General features: G+C 38.6%; 1 protein-coding gene across 1 annotated transcript; it reads left to right on the top strand.

The window, feature by feature from the left end:
* The first annotated feature begins 12,950 nt into the window (after nt 1-12,950).
* LOC103742572 (olfactory receptor 4C45-like) lies at nt 12,951-13,874 on the top strand. The gene has a single exon (XM_008843670.2). The coding sequence runs from the start codon at nt 12,954-12,956 to the stop codon at nt 13,872-13,874; it is 921 nt and encodes a 306-aa protein (XP_008841892.1). The 5' UTR covers nt 12,951-12,953.
* Nucleotides 13,875-23,825: the final 9,951 nt, after the last annotated feature.

The following is a 23,825-nucleotide window of genomic DNA, read 5'->3' as shown; positions in this document are numbered from 1 at the left end:
GAAAAATGTCTGGAGAGAGTGGCACTGGTTTTTCCTTTTAGAATAATATTGGCTAGAAGTTTGTCATATTTAGCCTTTGTTTATTCCTAGTTTCTTCAGAACTTCAAGAAGGCACATTAAACTTTATCAAATGTCTTTTCTGCATCTATCAAGATGATTATGTGATTTTGGTGTTTAAGCCTATCAATATTTTTCATTACATGTCTTAATTTTCATGTGTTCAGACAACCTTGCCATCCTGGCATGATACTAACTTTATGGTGACTTATGACCAAAATGTGGCCTTGAATTCAGTTTGTGAGCATTTTGTTGACAATCTAAGTATGTAAGCTAATTAAGAGTTTGGAGTGTATTTTTCTTTTCTTGTGTTTTTTTTTTTTTTGTCATGTGTGCTGCGTTATTGATTTTTTGCAATTTTCATGCAGTATAATTAATGGCATTTAGATCCCCTCCCTTATCCATACCTCCTCTTATTGCCCCCCCAATTTAATGTGCTTTGTTAGTTATTATAATAAGGCCTATAGAGTCTAATTTGTGTCTCAAAATATCCTTCAGTGTAGGTCCATCCACTGGAACCTGGTTAGCCTCCTAAGAGTTCAATGCTTAAAAGAGACTGTCTCTGCCCCTTCCAGCAGTCATCTGTTGCCACGTTTTCTTTAGATGGGGTTGGAACTTCTCACCCACTTACTCATTACTTCTTTGTGTATTAGTCCTTTAAGAATTTTATACAGTGCTGGCTTAGTTGTTATGAATTATTTTAATTTGTCTTAATATATTCTCATTTAACCAACTATTTTAATAGATAAGTTTGCTGCATAAAACAGGTTTGGAGAAAGAAGGACAGACATAAAAAAGTTTTTTTTAACATCTACATACACAAATATATACATACTGAGTTCTGTCCATCAACAACTGCACCAAGTTTCATGACAAACTTTCTGTGTTCTGTGTAGCTCTTCCAAACTTTACTCTGGAACTCTACTTGTGAGTTGTGGAGTTGGTCTTCTTGATTGGTGAAATTCCACAGTTTGAGGTCAGCTCCTGCTGCATTCTGGTCTCCTCTTACATTCAGGTTATTCCTGTGAGGCCTATATCCCAAAACTTTCTTCTCTGGATTATGGGAGAAAATGAGGGGAAGGGGTCAGAGAGATAGCTCAGAGACAAGAGCATTGAATACTCTTGCAGAGGAGCTGTTTTGGGTTCCCAGAACCTACATGACAGCCAAAAAAAATCTGTAACTCTAGTTCCAGGGACACCAGCATACTCTGACCTCTGAAGGCATTGCATGACTCAGGTGTACTTACATGCATGCAGGCAATATATTCATACACATGAAATAAAATTTTAAAAAGAACAAACAAAAGAAGGGGGGTTGTGAGCATTGGAAATGTCCCAATTTCTCAAAGCCTTCATTCAGGACTTTCTGGAGGATTGTCTGCTAAGGATTTTTTAGTCTCCAGATTGTGTTTCCAGATATGCAGGGAGTCATGCTAGGGTGTTGGAATCCAGCAGCACTGTCCTCTCTGGCATCTTAAATTGGATCTAGACTCTGGTACCAAGCTGTTGGCTGGGCTGCACTGGCAGCAGGATCCCTTTTCTGTCCCTTCTGGCCTAGAGTTTCTCTGATATCATGTGGATTTCTTTTATTTTGTTATGTTGTTTTGTTATTCTTTCACTTCTTTCATAGATACCCAAAGCTCTCCAGTTTCTCTCTTTGGGATTCATTTCCTCATCTTTGGCTCTCTCCACTGGATCACACCAAGGCAACCTCCATTCAACTGTCTTACCCAGAAGACCAAGCTTTCTTCTTTTGTAATGTCTTTGTCATATCATATTAAATGCTGACCACATAAAATAAGTCTTGAAGAATTCTCGCTATTCATTTTTATGGAAAGTTTAAGAAGTGGTATAAGCCTTTCTGTAAGATATTAGGAGAATCAATCTGTGAGGCCATCTGCTTCAGGAATTTTCTTTCATGAGAAACTTTTGGATCTTGCTTCAATCTCAAAAGGGAGTCAAACTCTGTCACATACTCCAACATAAATGAATGTTAAAGTCATTACCCCAAGTGAAATAGGACACACACAAAGGGGCTCTGTATATGAAACTTGGTGGTAGAGTACTTGCCTAAAATGTACAAGGGTCTCGATTCAATTCCTAACCGAAATACATTCCTAGAACTATTATTAATGATGCTTGTGGGTACTGACTGGGAGTAAGCAAAAGACCCTGGCAAAGATTTCAACAGAGACTATTACCAATCCTCTCAATACTCGCAAGGCCAAAGCATTATCAGAGCCTAGAGACTATGAAGGTCTGCTTAAATATCTCTTCAGAACCAAGGAAGGAGAATCAAAAAGAAGGGTCTGTGAGCCAACTAGAGCATAGCATGTAAAACAAGATGAATATTTCTTTTGAGACACACTACTCTTGATGTTGGTAAGTTCCTAGGGAGTTTTTAAAGGGGAGTTTGAGTTAGAAAAGGTAGGAATTCTCTCTTCCACGTTGTGGACTCTTAAGAGGCAGAATAAACATATCTAAATCAGTAAAGAAGAAATATCCAATCAAATTTATTTTGTTCCTTAATATATTTTATATTTGAATGCAATGTTTTAGATTTGGGAAATTTGGGATTTTTCTCAACATTTTCATCTGAAAAGAAGTGTGTGTGTGTGTGTGTGTGTGTGTGTGTGTGCGCGCGCGCGCGTGCGTGTGTCACACTCCCATCAATAACAGGAAACCAAGGAAGAGAATAAATGCTGACTGTCAAGGGGAATCAAAAAAATTAAAATGTCTAAATAGGAGAATTGTCTAGAGAGATAATTCTAGTGTCAGCATGTAGAGTCCATTGAAAGCTGTGCCACATATGCCCAGATGGGAAGAAAGGGTAGAAACAATAACCATGATGGCACTCACTCCAAAAACAGGTTATGTAGTCTATGACTCAAGGAGGGGTGGGTAGTTATATTGCTCAGCATAAATGCTTCTGCAGCACTTAAACTAACATCATTTGCTCCCATGTGCCTTATCTTCACAAGCCATGAGGTGAGGGGCTCCTTCATTGCTTGTTTGAAAGTCTTCTCTAGTTCCAACAGCTCCAGTGTGGAATATTTTCTAATGGCTATAGTTCCTCACACAAAATCATTGTTAAGGCCTCCATTAACATGTTGAAATATGAATTTTTTTCTTTGTATTAAAGGTTGAACCTAAGGGGCATCTTAAGCTATTTCACAAAGTTTCCAAGCAGGCTTTGCAGCTGCTTACTGAAATTTCAGTGCCTGCCCTACTTCTAAATCTTGTAAAGTTTGCTCTAGACATTCCACGGTCCTTAAAGCATCTTCATACACACATGATAGACCCCATCACTTAAGCAGGCACCCTATTTTATACCATTTACAAGAAGACAACCATCCCGGGATCTTCCCCACTGAAGTTGTCAGCTTAGGTGGCCTCACCTTAGTTACACATCTCACTATCCACTGCATTATCCATACTACTGCCACTACCCTGACTAGTCCTGTGTGGGTATCCCATCATGTCCTTATTTCCTCTGCCCACATTTTCCCCTCATCCAACTTTCCCTCAGTTGTTGGTCTCCTTCCCCATATCAGAGGCACCACTGATCGTCCCAAACTCATCATCAATCTTGTCATATCCTGCTGACTACACCAACCGTACAAATGTCACTCTGAGGCATGCACAGCTTCTGGCCCCCTCTTCCCACTGTCCTTACAGCAAACAGAGATAATATTTCTCCAAACTACAGTATGAGGAACCAAAGAATTTCTTGGGATTCCATACAGATCAATGGATAAGGGGGTTACTTACAAAAGTGTGGGCACAACTGGGCTTCCTTCCTACATCATGGCCAGGACCCTCTGACCTCCCCACAGTGGTCCAAGATGATGAAGGCCACCCACTCTCTCCAGCTTCCCCTGTCTCTATCCTTAGTCCCTCTACTATGTACCACTCAGTTCAGCTGGTTGGATGGAAGACATGACTGATTACCTCTGCCCCCCCCCCTATTACAGAGCATCTACAGTCAAATTAGTTTGTGGTGATTGAAGCAAGCCGGTAAATTCCAGCTGGAGAAGAAGGCATCTGTCCACTGCTTGCCAGTCTAGCTTGCCAGCTGGAGGACAAGTCTATGCAGCAGAAACCAAGCATGTGTCAGCAATCATAACACTTTGCTTTTTGTATTACTTGTGAGATAGTATCACTATTCCACTAATATAAATCAAGAATAATTTAACCTGCTTTTTTGAACTTTACAACTACAGGCAATGTGATTCATTCTGCAGAGGTGAGTAAAAGTACAGCTAAATCAATTTCAGGGTCCAGAACTAAGGAAATGATGAAGTATTGTAGTACTGAATTCAAAATATCATACTTCAGACATACTACACTTGTTCTTCAGGTGACCATAGATCCACAACCTGAACTAAATAGATGGAGAAAAGGATGAAAATGTTACAGAATTCACCCTTCTGGTTTTGATGCAAGACCCAGAACTGCAGAAACTCTTATCTGTTGTCTTGAATCCTTTAATCTGCAGCCTCAGAAATGAGGAAGTTCAAAAAGGCTATGAAGAAGCTCTGGGGTCAAATAATGAAAGCTGGTGATAAATAAATCTTGTAATATACATTTAGACAATAAAATCTAGTGATATTTCATATAGATTTGCTCTCCTCCTCAAATTATTTAAATATGGATAGTTAACTGTCCTCTGTATCAAACATTAATTGACACATGATCATTTTACTTGTTAATATGGTAGATACCATGTGATAACACATGTAGTCATGTGTGTGATCAAGTCAGGGTAATAAAGATTTCCAGTTCCTTGACATTAATCATCATCTATTTCTTCTGTGGATCTTTAAATACTTCCAGGTTTTTAAAATATGCAAAATAATTTAAAATGAACTATGGTCACTCTATCTATTCTGCTTAGAATTTACTCCACTTATCTAATTGTACTTTGGGATTTGTTATTCAACCTCACTGTGTTCCTCCTTCTTCTCAGTCTCCCCAGCCTTTACTGTACATTACTCAGCTCTGAACTTCAATATGGTATGGCCACCATGGAAATAAATGTTGAGGTTTTCTTCATAGAAACAGATATATAAATAACACATGGCCCAGCTATCCCACTCCTGGGCATTTATCCAAAGGACTCTATATCTATGACAGATATACATCCATGTCCACTGCTACTCTTGTCATAATAGCTAGGAAATGTGTCCATCAACTGATGATTGTGGTCCATATATGCAATGGAATTCTGTTAAGCACTGAAGAAAAAAAGTTACGGAATTTTTAGGAAAATGGATGGGTATGGAAAATATCATATTGAGTGCTATGATCAAAGTCCAGAAAGATAGTGTATGCTTTCTCTCATATGTGGATCCCACATTTAATTATTTTACACTCCTTTGTTTCAGTTGGAGAGTGCCTGTAGACTCCAGGAAGGGAGTTATGAGAGAAGTGAGAAGGGTTTTTGGATGAAGGATACCAAAATACATACAATATGAAAGTACTTTAAACACTAGGAGTTTAAATAAGGATTGGGGTGGTGTTGGGAGAAAGTACTGTAGCAGAGAGGGTTAACAAAAAACTAAAGATATGTGAAAAAACATGGAAAACTACCTTTATAAACTAAAAATATAATTTTTAATAAAAGAGTTTGAATGTGTGACCAAGGCTATTCCCAGAAGTCATAGTTAACATATGAAAATCCCAGTGCCATGTGCAGGATTGCTCACTTTTGTAATGATGATTAAGGACCCTCTGAGGTTCCTAAGCAATAAAAGTCATTACCATTGTTCCTGGGTGCCCACCAGAACTAAACAGGTGGACTTCAAACTCTATTGCTGAAGACATCACCAGTGTGGATACAAGACATGGCAAAATCGAACTGGAACTGGAAGCTTCTTCCCTACTGACTAACATCTATAGTGATGGAAGATGCTCTCCAAGCTACACAGAGAGTCATCAAAAGTCTTATCGAGCTGTGGACCATTTGAGCTAAAATTCCAACCTGTCAGACAAGATACACCCACTGATTACACTGGAAGGCCACACCATAAGAAAGAATGCATGCCTGTTCCTGCAAACCTGGTTGAAAGTTTTCACTTGAGGAAATCACAGGTCTTAGGAGTGAATCTTGATATGTTGCTACAGGGGCATGTAGTCAAACTGTCTTCTAGGTATTTATGTGAATTCTCATAGATTAATGCTGCTTCAGTATGATTCATGGAACCTTCTGTCTATAGTGGACAATGGTTAATTCAGAGATTTATAAATGGTCAAAGTGCTTGAGAATAAATGACTATTGAGTGTTTATCCATTAATAGGACATCTACATCACCCCTAAAAGGCTCAAGGAATATCATGGAAGAGGGGGCAGGATTGTAAGTGTCACTGGATGGAGTGGAGCTATGAAATGCTGTCTTCAGGATATGACATGTCCCTAGGGATTATGAACACACAATAGCTGTGGCTACCTCAACAAGATCTGCACACATGCACAAACATTCAAAACACAAACACACACACACACACACAACACACACACACACACACACACACACACACACACACACAGAAAAAACATGAAAGTGGGAGGTGGCTGATTGGAAAAAAGGTGGTCATCAGGAGTGGGAGAGGAGTAAAGGAGTAGAGTAAAAGGTGAATATGATCAAAACATGTTGCATACATGTACAAAATCGTCAAAAATATGGCGTATACTACACAATGCAGTGTTTTCAGCCACAAAATAAAAAGTTGGGTCGGTAAGATGGCTCAGGGGATAGAGGCACTTGCTGTCAATCCTAAGAACCTGAGTTTGATTCCCAGGAACCACATGTTGGAAGAAGAAAACTAACTTCCATAGATTGGCTTCTAACCTCCAGACGCACACAGTGATGTGCACATACATACACAAGTACACATAAACATGCACACACTAACACAAAGAAATAAATTTAAACATAATTTATATATGTATAAATATTTCATTGAGCTTTTGTAATTTCATGAAACAGTTCCAAATCAAATTTAGACACCCCCGCATCCATGCTTCCCCCATCCCTCCACTAGACCACATGTATTCCACCATACATGTTAAGTCCTATCCATTCAGGTATTTGTACCCAAATGTCCTTCAGCATAAATTCATCCACTGGAGTTTAGTCAGCCCATCTAGAAATCATATGTAAGGCCTACTCTTATATTTGATTTTTTAAGAATTTCATATACAGTATTTTGATCTTATTCACACACACCCCCATTTCATTCTCACCTTACAACCGCACCCACCTTGATGCCCTCTATTATTATTTTTTTTTCCTTTTTTAAGACCTACGGAGTCAAATCTGTGTTCCTCAAATGCTTTTGGGTGTGAGTCTACCTCTGGGAGTCTGGTCAACTTTACAGGTACCACATCCTTAAAGAAAATTGACTCTCCATCTCCAGGAGCTACCATTGTCAATAGACCCTCAGCTAGGGTGGGACTTCTTGTCTACCCCACCCATCCATGCTGGGTTTTTGTCTGGCTTGGGCTTTCACAGGTTTTGAATGCTGTCACAAGTGCAGGAATAGTTAAAAACATTTTTTTTTAATTTTTAAAGAAAGAAACTGTCATTTGTAGGAAATGGATTCAATTGGATATAATCATATTGGGAAATTAAATCTGTCTCAGAAGAACAAATTTGCATCATTTATTTGTGGATTCTAGATGTTATGTACATAAACAGACTCATGTATGTATGTATCTATGAGAGTACCAGTGAACTGTCTAGGGTAACCAAGGTAACTAATAGGAGGGAGAAGGATGAGACAGATGAGAACAGGAGATAATGGGTGAGGAACATTTCAAAGTGCACCTATATTCTTGCATTAAATGTCCCTATGAAACCCACTATCGTATGCAGTGAATAAATACGAATTTTAAAATATGCTTAAATTTTCTAAATTTCAGTACAAAAGTTCTCACCAGAATACACATGACATGGGAACAGAGGAAGACAATGGGGCAGATGAGGCAGGGAAAGGGAAGATGGAGATAAATGAGGGAGGAGACAAATGAGAGCAAAGACTGTATCACAGTGTCATAATGTAATCCATCACTTCACATGCCAACAGAAATATTATTTTTGTTTCTACTCATTCTTTGATATATTTATACAGGTACACATTGTATATTGATCATATCCGCCACTGACTCCACACATCAACTCTTCCGAGGACACCTTCCTCCTAACTTCATGTCCTTCTGTTACTTTTTTAAGTTTAAAAAAAAAATTATACATGAGTATTGTATTTATATAATTTCACCCCTTCCTCTCACCCCTCCAACTCTGACCTCTTCTATAATGATATGTGTACATATATGTATATGTGTACATATATGTATATGTGTGCATGTATAAAACCTACTGAGTCCATTTAGTGTTGCTCATATGTACATGTGTTTAAGGCTGACCACTTAGGATTGGATAGCCTATTGGAGACTTCTTCCTGGAAAAAAACTAATTCTCCCTCTCTCAACCATTGATTGTCTTTAGCTCTTCATTTAGAGGTGAGGTCCTAGAAAATTTCTCACATCCACATTGGCAAATGATTGGTGCTGTCAATATAGAGATCTTGTTTAGGCAACTGCATTATTGAGACGCCTTGGATACAACATCCATATCTATCAACAAATGTCCTGGTCTTCTGACTCTTATGCTATTCCACCCACTCTTCCATGCTGTTCCCTGCTAAATGTAAGTGTTGCATTGTGGATGCTTCAGTTCAGACCAAGAAACCAACAATCAGTCACTTACTCTCAGAATTTTAGTCAGTTGTGGGTCTGTGTAATAATTTCCATCTGCTTCAAAAAGAAGCTTCTTCGATGAAGGTTGAGAGCTGCACTTGTCTGTGGGTATAAGTATTTAGAATATAGTTAGCTCGAATTGGCAGTAGTAGGCTCTGCTCCAGTCAAGGACCTCTAATGCCATGGGGATTTGGCAAGGTTTACAGTACCAAGCGTGAATATCTTTCTATTGAGTGGGCATTAAGTCAAATTAGACAACTGTTGGTTACCCTCAGGATAAAAATGCCACTACTGTACCACTGAAGTTTTCTTGCCAGGCTGTCATTGTTGCAATAGATAGGCTTCCCGGCTGGGTAGAGACATTGATTGCTTTTCTCCCTTGACAGCTTGCATAGAACACTCAAATATGAGAGTTGTTCCCCAAGAAGGATGCTTCAAAGTCGGTTCCAGCATGATTTCTACAATTACTGTGTCTGAAATATGTGGTATTTTCAACAATAGAGTCTTACCTTCAAGTTTGAGAAAGATACCAAGGGCAACAACAATAGCCTACATAGTTTTGGTAATCTTTTGGGATCCTCTAACAACTCAAAGGGTGATTCCCATGCCAGGTCCTAAAGACAAAAGATACATGTTCTCTCTTATTTACAGATCCTGGCTCAATATCTTTAAGGTTTATGCTTCTTTTTAGTTTTTGTCTGTTATTTATCCTATTTTGCTTTAATAATGATCTGGTTATATATTGAAAGCTCATCTCAAACTTGAAACATGTCTGCCTTCTCTGCTAACAAACAGAATGTTAGGATTGCAGGCAAGTGCCACCATGACCAGTGATATATCATTGTGCAACCTACTTTTTCACTCAATATTAGGTTTTCCATACCAATTTCTGTTGATAAATATAAATATAAATTCTTTGTAATTTTAACCACTGTAGAATTATTATGACCATATTTGCCATATATTATTGACCCATGGTACCTAAGTCTCATATCTGCATCATTTCATGGTGAAGTAGAGAGCAAAGATACATATCCTTCAATCAAACAAGACAAAGTTTCCATTGACTACTCTCAAAAAAATCTAATATCTCTGTAACCTTTCTTTATTTCTATTCAAACCCAGGTATCTGGGAATCTGAAATCTAGTCTGTTTAGTCAGTCAACAATAAATATATTCTGTTTACCAATGCTAATCAGGCACATAAACTTGAATACTGTCATTTCTATCCGTAGGACACACATCTAAACTAGACTATGCAAGTTGTCATAGAAAAGTCCATCTGAACCCTAAGGTATGCCTAATAATCATTTTATATTTTGACCCAGGCTCAACAGTGTTATAATGAGCAAACAAGCCCAACAAAGAAGGTTTAAACATTACATAACTCAGGGTTTAAACTAAACTATACCCAAGACACTCCCTTAATGCCACTCTAATGGCATTTCTAAAATAAGCCACTGCTAATGATGTTTGTGGGTATCAAGAGGGAGTAAGCAAAAGACCTTGACTACTGCTTTGGCAAAGATTTCAACAGAGACCATTACCAATCCTCTGGATACTTGCAAGGCCAAAGCATTGGCAGATCCTGTAGGCTGGGAAAGTCTATTTAGACATTTCCCTAGAATCAAGGAAGAAAGAGTCACAACTGAGGTTCTGTGAGCCACTGATAGGATGAGAGCATGTAGCAAAGAGGTGAAGGTTTAAGAAATCCTAATGTTGTTGGTGAGGCACCCAGGGCATAAGGTTTTATAAAGGGGAGCCTAGTTAGGAATGAAAGGAATTCTCTGCCCACACTGTTCATGGACTCTGAGGAACAAAAAACTTGCCCAAATCGGTATAAAAATTATCCAACAAAGTTTATTTTATTTACTTATTCATTCTAGAGTTGTATATACTACTGCTTTCTGATGTGCATAACATACTTTGCTCTTATTTTTATTTAGATTGAAGAAAAATAAGAAAATCAAAAAATTTAAGAGGAATTAAGTTCTAGAACTATCAAAATTTCCCAACTGACATAGCTCAAGGGAGTTAATTCTGATTTTACTGGCAATGGGAATAAAATAAACAAAAAGTCCAAACTTGAATATTGTCTAGATAGATAACAATTTTAGTGTCAGCTTATGGAATCCGCTGAAGGGTGCATTGCATATGCCCCATGGGAAGAAATAATGACCATGATTGCATTCAGTCTCAAAACAAAGGAGCCTATAATCAACTAGACGCAGGTCAGTGTCTTATTTTTTCAAAATTTTAAGCAAATTGACTAGAATTTTCCAATTTATTTTTACCAAATTTTTAAAAATATATTTGACTTGAAATGTAATATCTTTCTATGAAAATGAATGAATGACATTCAGTAACATTGAGGTTTAAATAGAAAATACTCTAATTTTTCAAAATCAGATGCTGCTGAGAATGATTGAAATAGCAGAAAATGTTGCATTTAGTGTATCTGTAAATACACTGATTCTTAATGATTCTATTGAGTTTTTCCTTTTCATAGTTTCCACAATGCTATATGAAGTTATGAATTGTGTATTAAGTCTACTGGAATGATCAACCACATAGGCACCATTGGCAGGAGCCATGGCTAGAAAGAAAACAAGCAAGGAATAAACTGTCCTGAAAACCAAATGCATTTTTCCTCACCTTTACTGGTGTTAAGAAGTCATGATGCCGACTTCAGTAACCAGAATATTATTTTGAAAAGAAGGCTACTGAGGGAATTATATGGTGTGTTTTTTGCAGGTATTGGAGAAAGAAGGAGAAAAAAAATTAGAAAGAATAAAATAACTTCAGCTCATTTAATTAATTCATTCATTTTTATTTCATGCATATGAGTATTTTGCCTTCATATATGTAAGTGCACCAGTGTCATGCAAAGCCCACAGAAGTCAAAATATGGCATTGGATTCCCTGCAATTGAAGTTTGGGACAGTTGGAACTGAAGTTTAGGATAGCTGTTAGTTGCAATGTGGGTGCTGGAAATCGAACCGGGTCCTGTGGAAGAGCTACCAGTGATCTTAACTGCTGTGCCATCTAGTCAAGCTCATTTGAAGCAACTCTAACTTACCCGTGAAAATTAAAATCTAGTTCACTAAAAAGAAAAGAATGGAGTTTTATTTTCTCAGTATTTCTACCACTTGTCAATAAAAGCTACAAATTCATCATATTTTGATTGGACTTATGCCTAGAATGAAATGTGTAATGTCTTAGCAAACCCCATCAGTTATGTCTTGTAAATAAGAAATTCGGGATAACCTTCTGTCCCATTTTATTTCATTTGTAGAGAGGAGAAAGTTACCTAATTGCAAGCATATTCATAATTGTGATAAAAATTCTACTTCAAGGAATAGTTACTTCTGAGCTATTGCAAACCTTTAGAGAACTTTGTAACACATGTTCACATCTGAAGACATGGAGAAAAGGGTCATGAAAGAAGTGGCTGCGGGGAGCCAGGCACGAAACCTGCATGTGCAGAATGAATTATGCACACTGAAGGAAATGAAATGTGGACAGTTCCTTGGCACACAGAACAAAGATAATTCCATCTGTAACTCTGTTTGTATATGTAGGCTCAGGTGAAATTTATATGATAGAGAGGAATCAGAGTTCACAGAACAAAAGTGATTTAGATCTAGCAAGAACTTTCTCTTTTGGGTGCAAAACATTGTCATCATTTGTAGAATATTATGATTTTATTGAAAATATCCATGTAAATAAGAAAAACATAACTTTAAAATAATTGATGTTGATGATATTTGCCCCATGAAAACACAATGAAAGAGGATCATGTTTGAGATCATTGCAAGAACTAAGAAAATTTAGAAGCCAAGCGAGGGCCAGCAATCATAATAACACTTCGTTGTACTTTGGAGGTCATTAAATCTATTCTACTAATAGAAATCAAGAGTAATCTCACTTAGTTTTCTTCTTCTTTACAACTTCAGGCAACATGATACTATCTACAGAGATGAGCAAAAGTGCAGCTAAATCTATTTTAGGTAACAAAACTAAGTTGATGAAGTATTTTAGTACCAAATTTAAAATACCATAACTCAGACCTCCTTTGCTGTTTCCATATGTAACCATAGAACCACAACCTGAACTAAAATAGACAGAAGAAAGGATGAACAATGTCACAGAATTCATCCTTCTGGGCTTGACCCAAGACCCAGAACTGAAGAAACTCTTATCTGTTGTGTTTTTCATAATCTATTTGGTCACACTGATAGGCAACATGTTCATCTCCATCACCATCTTCATCAGCCGAGCCCTGGATGCCCCCATATACTTTTTTCTCTCCTATTTGTCCATCATAGATGCTTTCTACTCTTCTACCACAGCACCCAAAATGGTCTTTGACTTAATCTCTGAGAGGAACACCATTTCCTTCAATGGCTGCATGACTCAACTTTTTGCTGAACATGTTTTTGCTGGAGCTGAAATCATCTTGCTGATTGCCATGGCCTATGACCGCTATGTGGCCATCTGCAAGCCCTTGCACTACATGACCATCATGAGTCGACCTGTGTGTGTTTTCCTGGTGGTGGGAGCTGGAATGGTGGGGTTGATTCATGGCCTGATCCAGACTTTATTTATAGCCCACTTACCATTCTGTGGCCCCAATATTATTGACCACTTTATCTGTGATTTAATACCACTCCTGAACTTGGCCTGCACTGATACCCACATTCTGGGGCCCCTGATTGCTGCCAACAGTGGGTTAATGTGTTTACTCACTTTCTCGGTGCTGGTTGCTTCCTATGTCATCATTCTGTACTCCCTGAGGAATCACAGTTCTGAAGGGCGTCGCAAAGCCCTGTCTACCTGTACCTCTCATGTTACTGTTGTCATCTTATTCTTTGTACCTTGCTCATACATGTATGCAAGACCTGTGACCTCTTTCCCCATTGATAAAATTGTGGGTGTGTTTTGTACCCTAGTAACACCTCTGTTGAATCCTTTAATCTACACCCTCAGAAATGAAGAAGTCAAAAAGGTTATGAAGAAACTCTTGGGACAAATAATGAAAGCTAGTGAAAAATAATTCTCATGATATATATTTAGTCAATAATGTTCAGTGATATTTCATATGGATTTGTTCTCTTCTATAAATGATTTAGTGTAAGACAATTATCTTCTGCATCAAATATTAATTGAAACCTGATAGTTTTATTTATTAATGTTGTGAATACAGTGTGATAACATATGTAGACAACATGTATGATAAAACCAGAATAATATGAATTTCTATTTCCATGAATAATAATTTATCATTTATTTGTTTTGAGACTTACTGAACTCTCTTCTAGTTCTTACATTGCCTAAAACACATTATCATGAACCATGGTCGCTGTGCTCCTCTTAGAACTTACTCCTCCAATCTAACTGTATTTGGGAATGTGTTATCCAACCTCTTCTTATTCCATCTCCTTCTCAGTCTTCCTAACCTCTAGTGTACATTACTGAACTCTGAACTTCTGTATGATCAATCAAATGCAAATTCTGGTGAGGTTGTGGGGAAAGAACATTTCCTCACTGTTGGTGGGATTGTAAACTGGTACAGCCACTAAGGAAATCAGTGTCATTTTAGAAAAACAAACTAGAAATAAAAAAGCCAGGTGGCTGAGAAATCCCAGTCCTGTGCCTTTATCCAAAGGACTCTATCCCTATGGCTGATATAATTGTGCATCATGTTCATTGCTACTCTAATCATAGCAGCTAGGAAAAAAGAATTAGACTAAATGTTAGTTAACTGATGAATTATATATATACATACATATATATATGTATGTGTGTATATATATATATACTCTTTACATATATATGTGTAAAAGAGTAAAAGATACAGAATTTGCAGGAAAATGGATGGGTCTGGAAAATATATTGAGTGAGGGAACCAAAACTCAGGAAGATATTGTGCACTCTCTTTCACATGTGGATCCTAGATTTGATTTTTAAAATTCCTGTGTTTAAAGTACATGTAAAGTCCAGGAAGCAAAAAACATGCACTGTAAGCCTGGTTTAGCACATATGACTGGGAAAGTCACAGGCCACAGAAGCAAATCTTACTACTGATGTTTGGCTTAATGGCTATGTAGTCGAACTTCCATCTAAATACTCATGTTTATACTCATAGACTAATGCTGCCTCAGTATGACTCATAGAAGCTTTTGTTTGTACAGGGTGATGGTTAAAGTAGAGATCCTTAACTAATCAAAGTGTTTGAGAATAATTAAGGAGTGCTCAGTCCTGTATAGCACACCTATATCACCCATCTAAGACCTAGGAACCATCATGGAGAGGATCCTAGCAGACAGCCTGAGAGGGTGAGTTTGGACCTCCATCAGGTAGCTGCTCAGAGCTCAGCAGACCACCAGAAAGTGCAGAGTTCTGGCCTCCCTCTGGCCTCCAACTACAAGGGGGCCTGAGAACCTAGAGGACTACCTGACAGCCCCCAGATCCTGCCTCCACGTGGTGGTGAGCTTCCCCTAATTGTGCCATACCCTCCCCCCTTGCCTGGGATTTTATGAGGCCTTCCCAAGACCCCAGGGAAGATCTGGCTTTGGTAGGCTAAGGCTGAGATCCCAGCAGACAGCCTGAGAGGGTGTGTTCAGACCTCCATGGTGTAGCGACTTGGAGCTCAGCAGACCTCCAGAGAGTGCTGGGTCCTGGCCTCTCTCTGGCCTTCAACTACCAGAGGGCCTGAGAATCCAGGGGACAGCCTGACAGCCCCCAAGATCCTGCCTCCACATGGTGGTGAGCTTCCCCTATTTGTGCCATACCATCCCCCTATCTGGGATTTTGTGAGGCCCCTCCCAAGGCCCCGGGGCAGATCTGGCTTTGGTAGGCTAAGGCTGGAATCTCAGCAGACCACCAGAGAGTTCTGGTCCCCCTCTGGCCTCCCTCTGGCATAGGGTTAACAACACACAAGACTGCCTGAGAGAGCCTGGATCCTGCCTCCATGTGTTGAAGGAAGCCTGAGTGTACCTGACTGGACTTGAATTGGGCTTCTGTGGGTACCCCTATGTGTCCCAGAGACCTGATTCCTCCTAAGGGTGGGGCCTGCCATGGAGAATGGACTGCAGGAGGGGCTTTGGGAGACATCTTGGGATGGAAGTTGGGAGCTGCCAGGAACACGGGTGGTGGGCATGGAGAAAAAGATGGCCCTGACATCTCACCCAGTAGAAGGGGCATTTACCAACCTGAAACGAGGCTGTTGGCTCAAGATGCGTGGGTGAAAGTTAATGGAGACTGTGGCCTGGCATGGAAGCCATCTGGAATGGAGGGTGCTGGGTGATGGGTGTTAGTCTCTGTAAGTTTCACCTCCCCCCCACAAGATATACATAAAAATATATGGTTTGTCTGATAGCTCAAGAGACCCCGAGAGAATTCTGGTGACAAAATTGGCATAGCCAGCAGGGTGGCGTTAAAAATGACAAAAAAAAATACAGAAGTTTGGAAAAAGCTATAAAGCAGATGGCAGTGCTGATGTGGTTTTTACAATGGATCAGAAAATCTGTAACTAAAAAGAGGCCAGCCACACAGAAGCATGAGTCACAGCTATGTTGTAAATCTGGGGTATGTTGAGGGTATGTGAAGATTTGCTAAAAGTTATCCAGAGGCTAGAAAATCTTTTATCCCCAAATGGAGTGCCCAGAGAGGAGGCATGGCCACTTTGCTTAACAGAAAATGTGCCCCAGGCAGGGGAAGCTGAAAAGGCTAGGGAAGTCCTCACAGATCCAGTTGCAGAGTTTGAGCAGAAAAAAAAAAAAAAAGCGAGACACTTCAACTTGTGTAAGGTCCAAGGACTCAGAGGAAAAGACAGATAATAGTGAAAAAGAAAATGACCTAAAAATAAAAGTAGCTAAGACTGCCCATCAGATTCAACCATTGACACAAAAGGAAAGAAAAGCTAGCAGTGCTGTAGCTAGGAAATACTCCATGCTGGAACTGTTAAAACTAGGAAAAAACTTAGAAGCAAGCAACCAGAGAGCCCCTGGCCACATGGCTTGTGAGATTATGGGCCATGGGAAAAAAATGATGTCAGTCTAAGTCCTTCAGAAGCTTCACAGCTGAGTTTATAATCACCCACCCATCCTTGCAATATAGGCTGTTCAACCTAGGCCAATACAGGGGAGAGCAGTCCTTAATGTATGGCTGGTTGATGAATTAAAGATACATGGTCATCACCAAGGGAGACTAACATGATTAGCAGGGGCTGGAGGACTATAAAGGAGGGGCAGGCATTCCTGAGAGAACTAGGTATGAGAAAAGCAATATACAATGTCCAGTTCAATGGGCCAGATAAGACTGTGTTCACCAATGATATGAAGGAAAGTTTAATTCAACTGGGACCTCAAGAATAATATGGGGCTTTAATGGTTTTAATAAACCCTTTGATGGGACAGGATCTTTGTAAAGTGAGAGAGGCTTTGGCAAATCTAAATGATTCTGACCAGCATGTAAAACGTTATCTGTAAAATAACAAAGCACCCTATAAGAGATATAAAAAAGACCAGACAGAAGAAATGGTCCACTTGGGTTACTTGAAGACTAATGTGGCAAGACTTATGTCAAGCCCAAATCCCCAGAGAAAAAAATGATAGAAAGCTGAATTTGGTACTAAGGCATTTCTGGAAGGTATTAAAACCAGAACAGTTTACAAAAGACATTCAAAGGATAAAAACTGTACACAGGGTGGTTAAGAATCCCCAAGGATTAAATAAGATTCATTTCTCTTCTGATAAAGGCTATACTAGGGATGCAAGCAGTTTTTCCCACAAAGTTCTCCCGCAGCAGCCAGGTGTGGTCAATGGAGAAATAATAGATATGGCTACAGTCAGACCCAGGGCCTGCCTGACTCAGGGAACCAACAAGTACAGCAGGGACAGGAGAAACCCCCTGCTTCCTTAGCCCAGTGCAGGGTCAGGCAACTGGAGCCAACACCTATAAGTGTATCAAGAATATAAGAATACAAAGAAACTCCATGTAAAATACCCCAAGTGCAAAATGATTCAAAGGGATAACTAAAAATGGTAGATAGCTAACCAAATTAATACCTAACAAGGATCTATGGGGAAAACAGTTAATATGAATGAACAAGACATTTTCATGCTATGTGAAACCTTGTCTATGACTGGTTTAATATATAATGTTAACCTTCCTTTGACTGTTTTATAGATATAAAACCCATTTGAAGGAAACCTGAAGAAGGAAAGGCCAACTATAGTTGTAATCTTCTTGGGAGTTTTATGGTTGGATAAGATGAAAACAGAGACTCCTAAACTATACAACTGTTAAGAAAATCTACAGTACCAGGGGTGGGTGCCCGGTGCCCCCCCCCATGAGCTATTGGTCAGAGAGATCCTAGAGGTCCTTAAATTCACTAAGGCTATTGCCATTAATGTCAGTTGTACACTAAAAAGGTCAGTACGGCCATGTTGCTGAAGACCTGCATGTTGTGAGCATGGGAAAAGAAGAAGTTACTTAACAATGAATCCCAGGTGCTACACACTACTGGGCATGCCAAGCAATGCCTGCAAGTACAATAATGGCTGGGCCAACATATGTACAACTGACAAATTTTTAATTGACTAAGGCCCACTCCTAAGGGTGGAACACACATCTGGTGCTGTAGACCAGGTTAACTCTTGTGCTGAGAAAGGCTACATGCCCTAATGGGTAAGCCATCACAAGTATACTGTTTAATGAATATAGTACACCTATTGGGATATCTTCTAGGCATTTGTATTTACATTCATGTTTGTTGAAATGTGTCTACTTCCTTCCATTTGTCTTTATAGTAGAAAAAACACCACTGCGATAGATCAATGGCCACAGAATAAAGACAAATAATGGGGCAGCCCAAGAAGTCACTGTCTCACCATGATACAAGAGAGATTGCCCTACATCTGTCACCCCCTTAAAGGCTCAGGGACCTTAGCAGAAGATAGGCAGAAAAATTATAATAGCAGAGGAAAAGGGTGGAGAGTGTGTCCCAGAAACCTGAGTCCTCCAAGGGGCGGGGGGCTGCCACAGAGAATTGACTGTGGAGGGGCTTCTGGGAGCCATCTTGGAACAGAAGCTGCAAGCCACCAGGAACATACAGCAGCAGGTGTGGAGAAAAAGATAGCCCCAGCATCTTACCTGCATCGTGAGAAGGGGCATTTACCAACCTGGAATGAGACTTTGGGCCCAAGATGTGTGGGCGAGGCCCAAGATGTGTGGGTGAAAGTTAACAGAGACTGCAGGCATGGAAACAATCTGGAACGGCGGCGGCCCACCATACAAAGCTGGGTGCTGGGTGCTGGGGGTTAGTCTGTGTAAGTTTCTCCATCCCCCCTCAAGATATAAACTACAACAAAGTCACATAAAAATGTATTATATGGTTTGTCTGATAGTGAAAGAGATCCCGAAAGAACTCTGGTGACACCCTGAACAGCTGAAGCCATCAGTTCCCTCCAAAATGAACCTGAGAGAATGTGAACGCTGTACCAACCAGCTTTACATAACCAATAAAGAAAGAATCTAGGCACCCGGATAATACAAACAGAAGCATACTTCAACTTAATTTTCATATCAGAATCATAAATAACAAAAGAAATTCACATTCCAAAACCATAAGGAAAGAATAATAAAATGGAAATCCAAAACACTATGTCCCCATCAAACCCCAACAGTCCTGTAGAAGAGTTCTACAAGGAGAACACCCTAGAGATAACCCAGGACATGTAATTTAAAAGAACAATCATAAACATGATCAAGAAATTCGATGAATTTAAAGAAAACATGAACAAACAAATCAAAGAGCTAAAAGAAGATAGAACTATACTTCTGAATGAATTTACAAAAGAGATAGCAATACTGAAGAAAACTCAGGCAAAAATGGGAAATGCAAAACTCAATAAACCAACTTGAAACAACAGGGGAAAGCCTCACCTCTAGAATGAATGAAATGGAAAACAGAATATGAACACTGCAGGAAAATGTTGAAGAACTGGACCACTCAAGCAAAGAGTATGGAAAAATTTTAAAAACACAGGAATGGAATACACAAGAGAAGTAGGGCATGATGAAAAGACCAAATCTACGGATTATAGTGGAAAGAGATGAATTTCAGGTTAATGGTGTTGACCAGATTTTAAGCAGGATTGTAGAAGAGAATTTCCCAAAATTAAGGAAAGACAACCCCATACAAATACAGGAAGCACATAGAACACCAAATAGACAGGGTCAGAAAAGAAACTCCCCACGACATATCTTAGTAAAAACACTAAATGTACAGAACAAAGAGAATACTGAAAGCAGCAAAAGAAAAACAAGAAGTCATATACAAAGGAAAGCCCATCAGAATTACATCTGACTTATCGATGCAAACTATGAAAGCCAGAAGAGCCTGGACCAAAGTATTTCCAGTTCTACATGACAATAGATGCCAATCCAGAATACTATGCCCAGCAAAAATTTCTATTACAGTTGAGAAGGAAAGAAAAATCGTCCATGACACAAATAGCCTGAAAGAATATATATCCACAAGTATTTCCAGTTCTACATAACAATAGAGAATACTATACCCAGCAAAAAAGTCTATTATAATTGAGGGGAAAAGAAAAATCTTCCATAACATGAATCACCTGAAAGAATACATGTCCCCGAAACCAGCCCTTCAAAGAATACTTGAAGCAATACAGAGAGCAGAGAGAGAAACACCTGTACCTTAGGGGCAACAAAAAAATAAAGACATAATCTAGGAAGCACAAAATTACACAGAGTACACAAACAGCAATCAAAATGATGGCAACCAATACACACCTTTCAATAATAACCTTAAATATCAATGGAATGAACTCCTCAGTCAATAGACACAGGCTAAGCGAATGGATTAAGAAACAAAATCCATCTCTTTGCTGTCTGCAAGAAGCCCATCTCACCCTCAAGGACAAGCATTACCTTAAAGTAAAAGGATGGAAAAGAATATTCCAGGCAAATGGCACTAAGAAACAAGCAGGGGTTTCAATTCTAATATCTGACAAAATAGACTTCAAAGTAAAACTAATCAGAAGAGATAAGGAGGGTCACTTCATTCTGATCAAAGGAACAGTTAACCAAGAAGATATTACAATCCTTAACATATATGCACAAAATTCTGGTGCACCCAAATTCATAAAAACAACACTATAGGACTTTAAGACACAGATTAACCCCAATTCAGTAATAGTAGAGGAATTCAAAACCCCACTGTCTCCATTAGACAGGTCACCTGGACAAAGAATAAACAGAGAAACATCTGAATTAAATGATACCATACATCAAATGGACCTAACAGACATCTTTGATTATTCCACCCAAACACCAAAGAATACACTTTGTACTCAGCACCTCATGGAACTTTTTCAAGAATTGATGACACACTGGACCACAAAACAAACCTCAACAAATACAAAAATATTGAAATAATTCCATGCATTCTATTGGACCACAAACAATAAAGCTCAAAATCAACACTGGACAAAGCCCTAGTCACTACACATACTTGTGGCAATTGAACAACACACTCTTAAACAATGAGTGGGTCAAAGGAGAAATTAAGAAAGAAAGAAAATAATTCTTGGGATTCAACAAAAAGGACAATGCACCACAACATGACCTACTAAGAGGGAAGTTTATAGCTCTAAATGCCTAAATTAAAAAAATAGTAAGAGTCCAAATAAATGATCTAATACTGCAACTCAAGGCACTGGAAAGACAAGAACAAATGAAACCCAAACCCAGCAGTAGAGAAAAACAATAACAAAAATCGGAGCAGAAATTAATGAAATAGAAGCAAGCAAGCAAGCAAACAAACAAACAAACAAAAACCAATACAAAGAATAAATGAATCTAAGAGCTGGTTCTTTGAAAAGCTAAACAAGCTAGACAGACCCTTAACCCAGTTAACCAAAAGAAAGAAAGAGAAGATCCAAACAAATAAAATCAGAGATGAAAAGGGAAACATCACAACACACACCCAAAAGAACGAAATCATTATAAGGGATATTTTAAAAACCCGTAAACTACTAAATCTGAAAGTCTAAAAGAAATGGATGAATATCTGAAATCATGGGAACCTCCAAAGTTAAACCAAGAAGATATGAATAGTTTAAACAGACCCATAACATATACGGAAATTGAAACAGTAATAAGCCTCCCAACTTAAAAAAAGCCCAGGCCCAGATGGATTTACAGCAGAATTCTACCAGGCATTTAAAGAAGAATGCCAACCAATACTATGTAAATTATTCAAAATGATAGAAATAGAAGGAGAAATATCAAATTCCTTCTATGAAGCCAGCATCACTCTAATACCCAAACCAGGTAAAAACACAACCAAAAAGGAAAACTATAAACCCATATCCTTAATGAACATAGATGCAGAAATTCTCAACAAAATACTTGCAAACCACATACAGACACAGATCAAAAAGATCATTCACCATGATCAAGTAGGCTTTGTGCCAGAGATGCAGGAATGGTTCAATATTTGGAAGTCAATAAATGTCATTAATCATATAAATGGACTCAAAGACAAAAACCACATTGTCATCTGAATAGATGCAGAAAAGGCATTTGACAAAATTCAGCATGCATTTATGTTCAAAGTCCTAGAGAGAATTGGACTGGAGGGAACATACCTCAACATAATTAAAGCCATATACAACAAACCCACAACCAACATCATTCTACATGGAGAAAAACTGGAAACTCCCATTAAAATGAGGAACCAGACAAGGATGTCCACTATCTCCACTCATTTTCAACAAAGTGCTTGAAACTCTTGCTAAAGCAATAAGACAGGAGAAGGAAATTAAAGGAGTACTAATTGAAAAAGAAGAGATCAAATTATCACTTTTTGCAGACGATAAGATACTATACCTAAGAGATCCCAAAAGCTCCAGCAGAAAACTCCTAGAACTGATCAACACTTTCAGTATAGTGGCAGGTTATAAAAGATCAGTCTACAAAAATCAGTAGGCTTTCTATATACCAATAACAAGCAATTGGAGAAAGAATACAGAGAAATGCTCCCATTCACAATTGCTGCAAAAAAAAAATCTTGGAATAAATCTAATGAAAGACACCAAAGATCTATACAATGAAAATTTTAAATCGTTGAAGAAAGAGATTGAGGAAGACACCAGGAGATGGAAGGACCTTCCATGTTCATGGATTGGAAAAATTAATATTGTTAAAATGACCATCCTACCAAAAGCAATATATAGATTCAATGCAATCCCAATTGAAATCCACGTGACATACTTCACAGAATTAAAAAAATGCATCCTTAAATTCATATGGAAGCACAAAAAAGCCCAGATAACCAAAGCAACCCTGAGCACAAAAAGCAAAGCTGGGGGGATTACTATACCATATCTCAAAGTATACTACGGAGCTATAGTCATAAAAACATCATGGCACTGGCACAAAAATAGACACATAGATCAATGGAACATCAGTGAAGATCCAAACCTGAGTACATGCAATTTCAGCCACCTGATATTTGACAAAGGTGCCAAGAACACACAGTGGAGTAAAGACAGCATCTTCAACAAATATTGCTGGCAAAACTGGACCTCCATCTGTAGAACAATGAAACTAGAACCTTATCTTTCGCATTGCACAAAAGTCAACTCCAAATGGATCAAAGACCTCAAAGTGAAACTAGAAACCCTGAAACTATTAGAAGAAAATATTGGCAGTAACCTACTGGATATAGGTGTATGAAAGGCTTTTCTGAATCAGACAGAAGTTGCTCAGGAATTAAGGTCAGCAATCAATAAGTGGGACCTCATTTAACTAAAACGCTTCTGTATGGCAAAAGAAACAATCAAAAAAGTGAAGAGAAAACGCACAGAATGGGGAAAAAATCTTCACCAGTGACACATCTGACAGAGGTTTAACATCCAAAATATATAAAGAACTCAAAAAACAAAGAATCAAGAAACAAAATGATCCAATA

The sequence above is a fragment of the Nannospalax galili genome, unplaced genomic scaffold (assembly GCF_000622305.1).
Source record: "Nannospalax galili isolate Female #2095 unplaced genomic scaffold, S.galili_v1.0 scaffold1200, whole genome shotgun sequence".
NCBI lineage: Eukaryota > Metazoa > Chordata > Mammalia > Rodentia > Spalacidae > Nannospalax > Nannospalax galili.
This window is presented reverse-complemented; position numbering and strand designations above follow the sequence as displayed.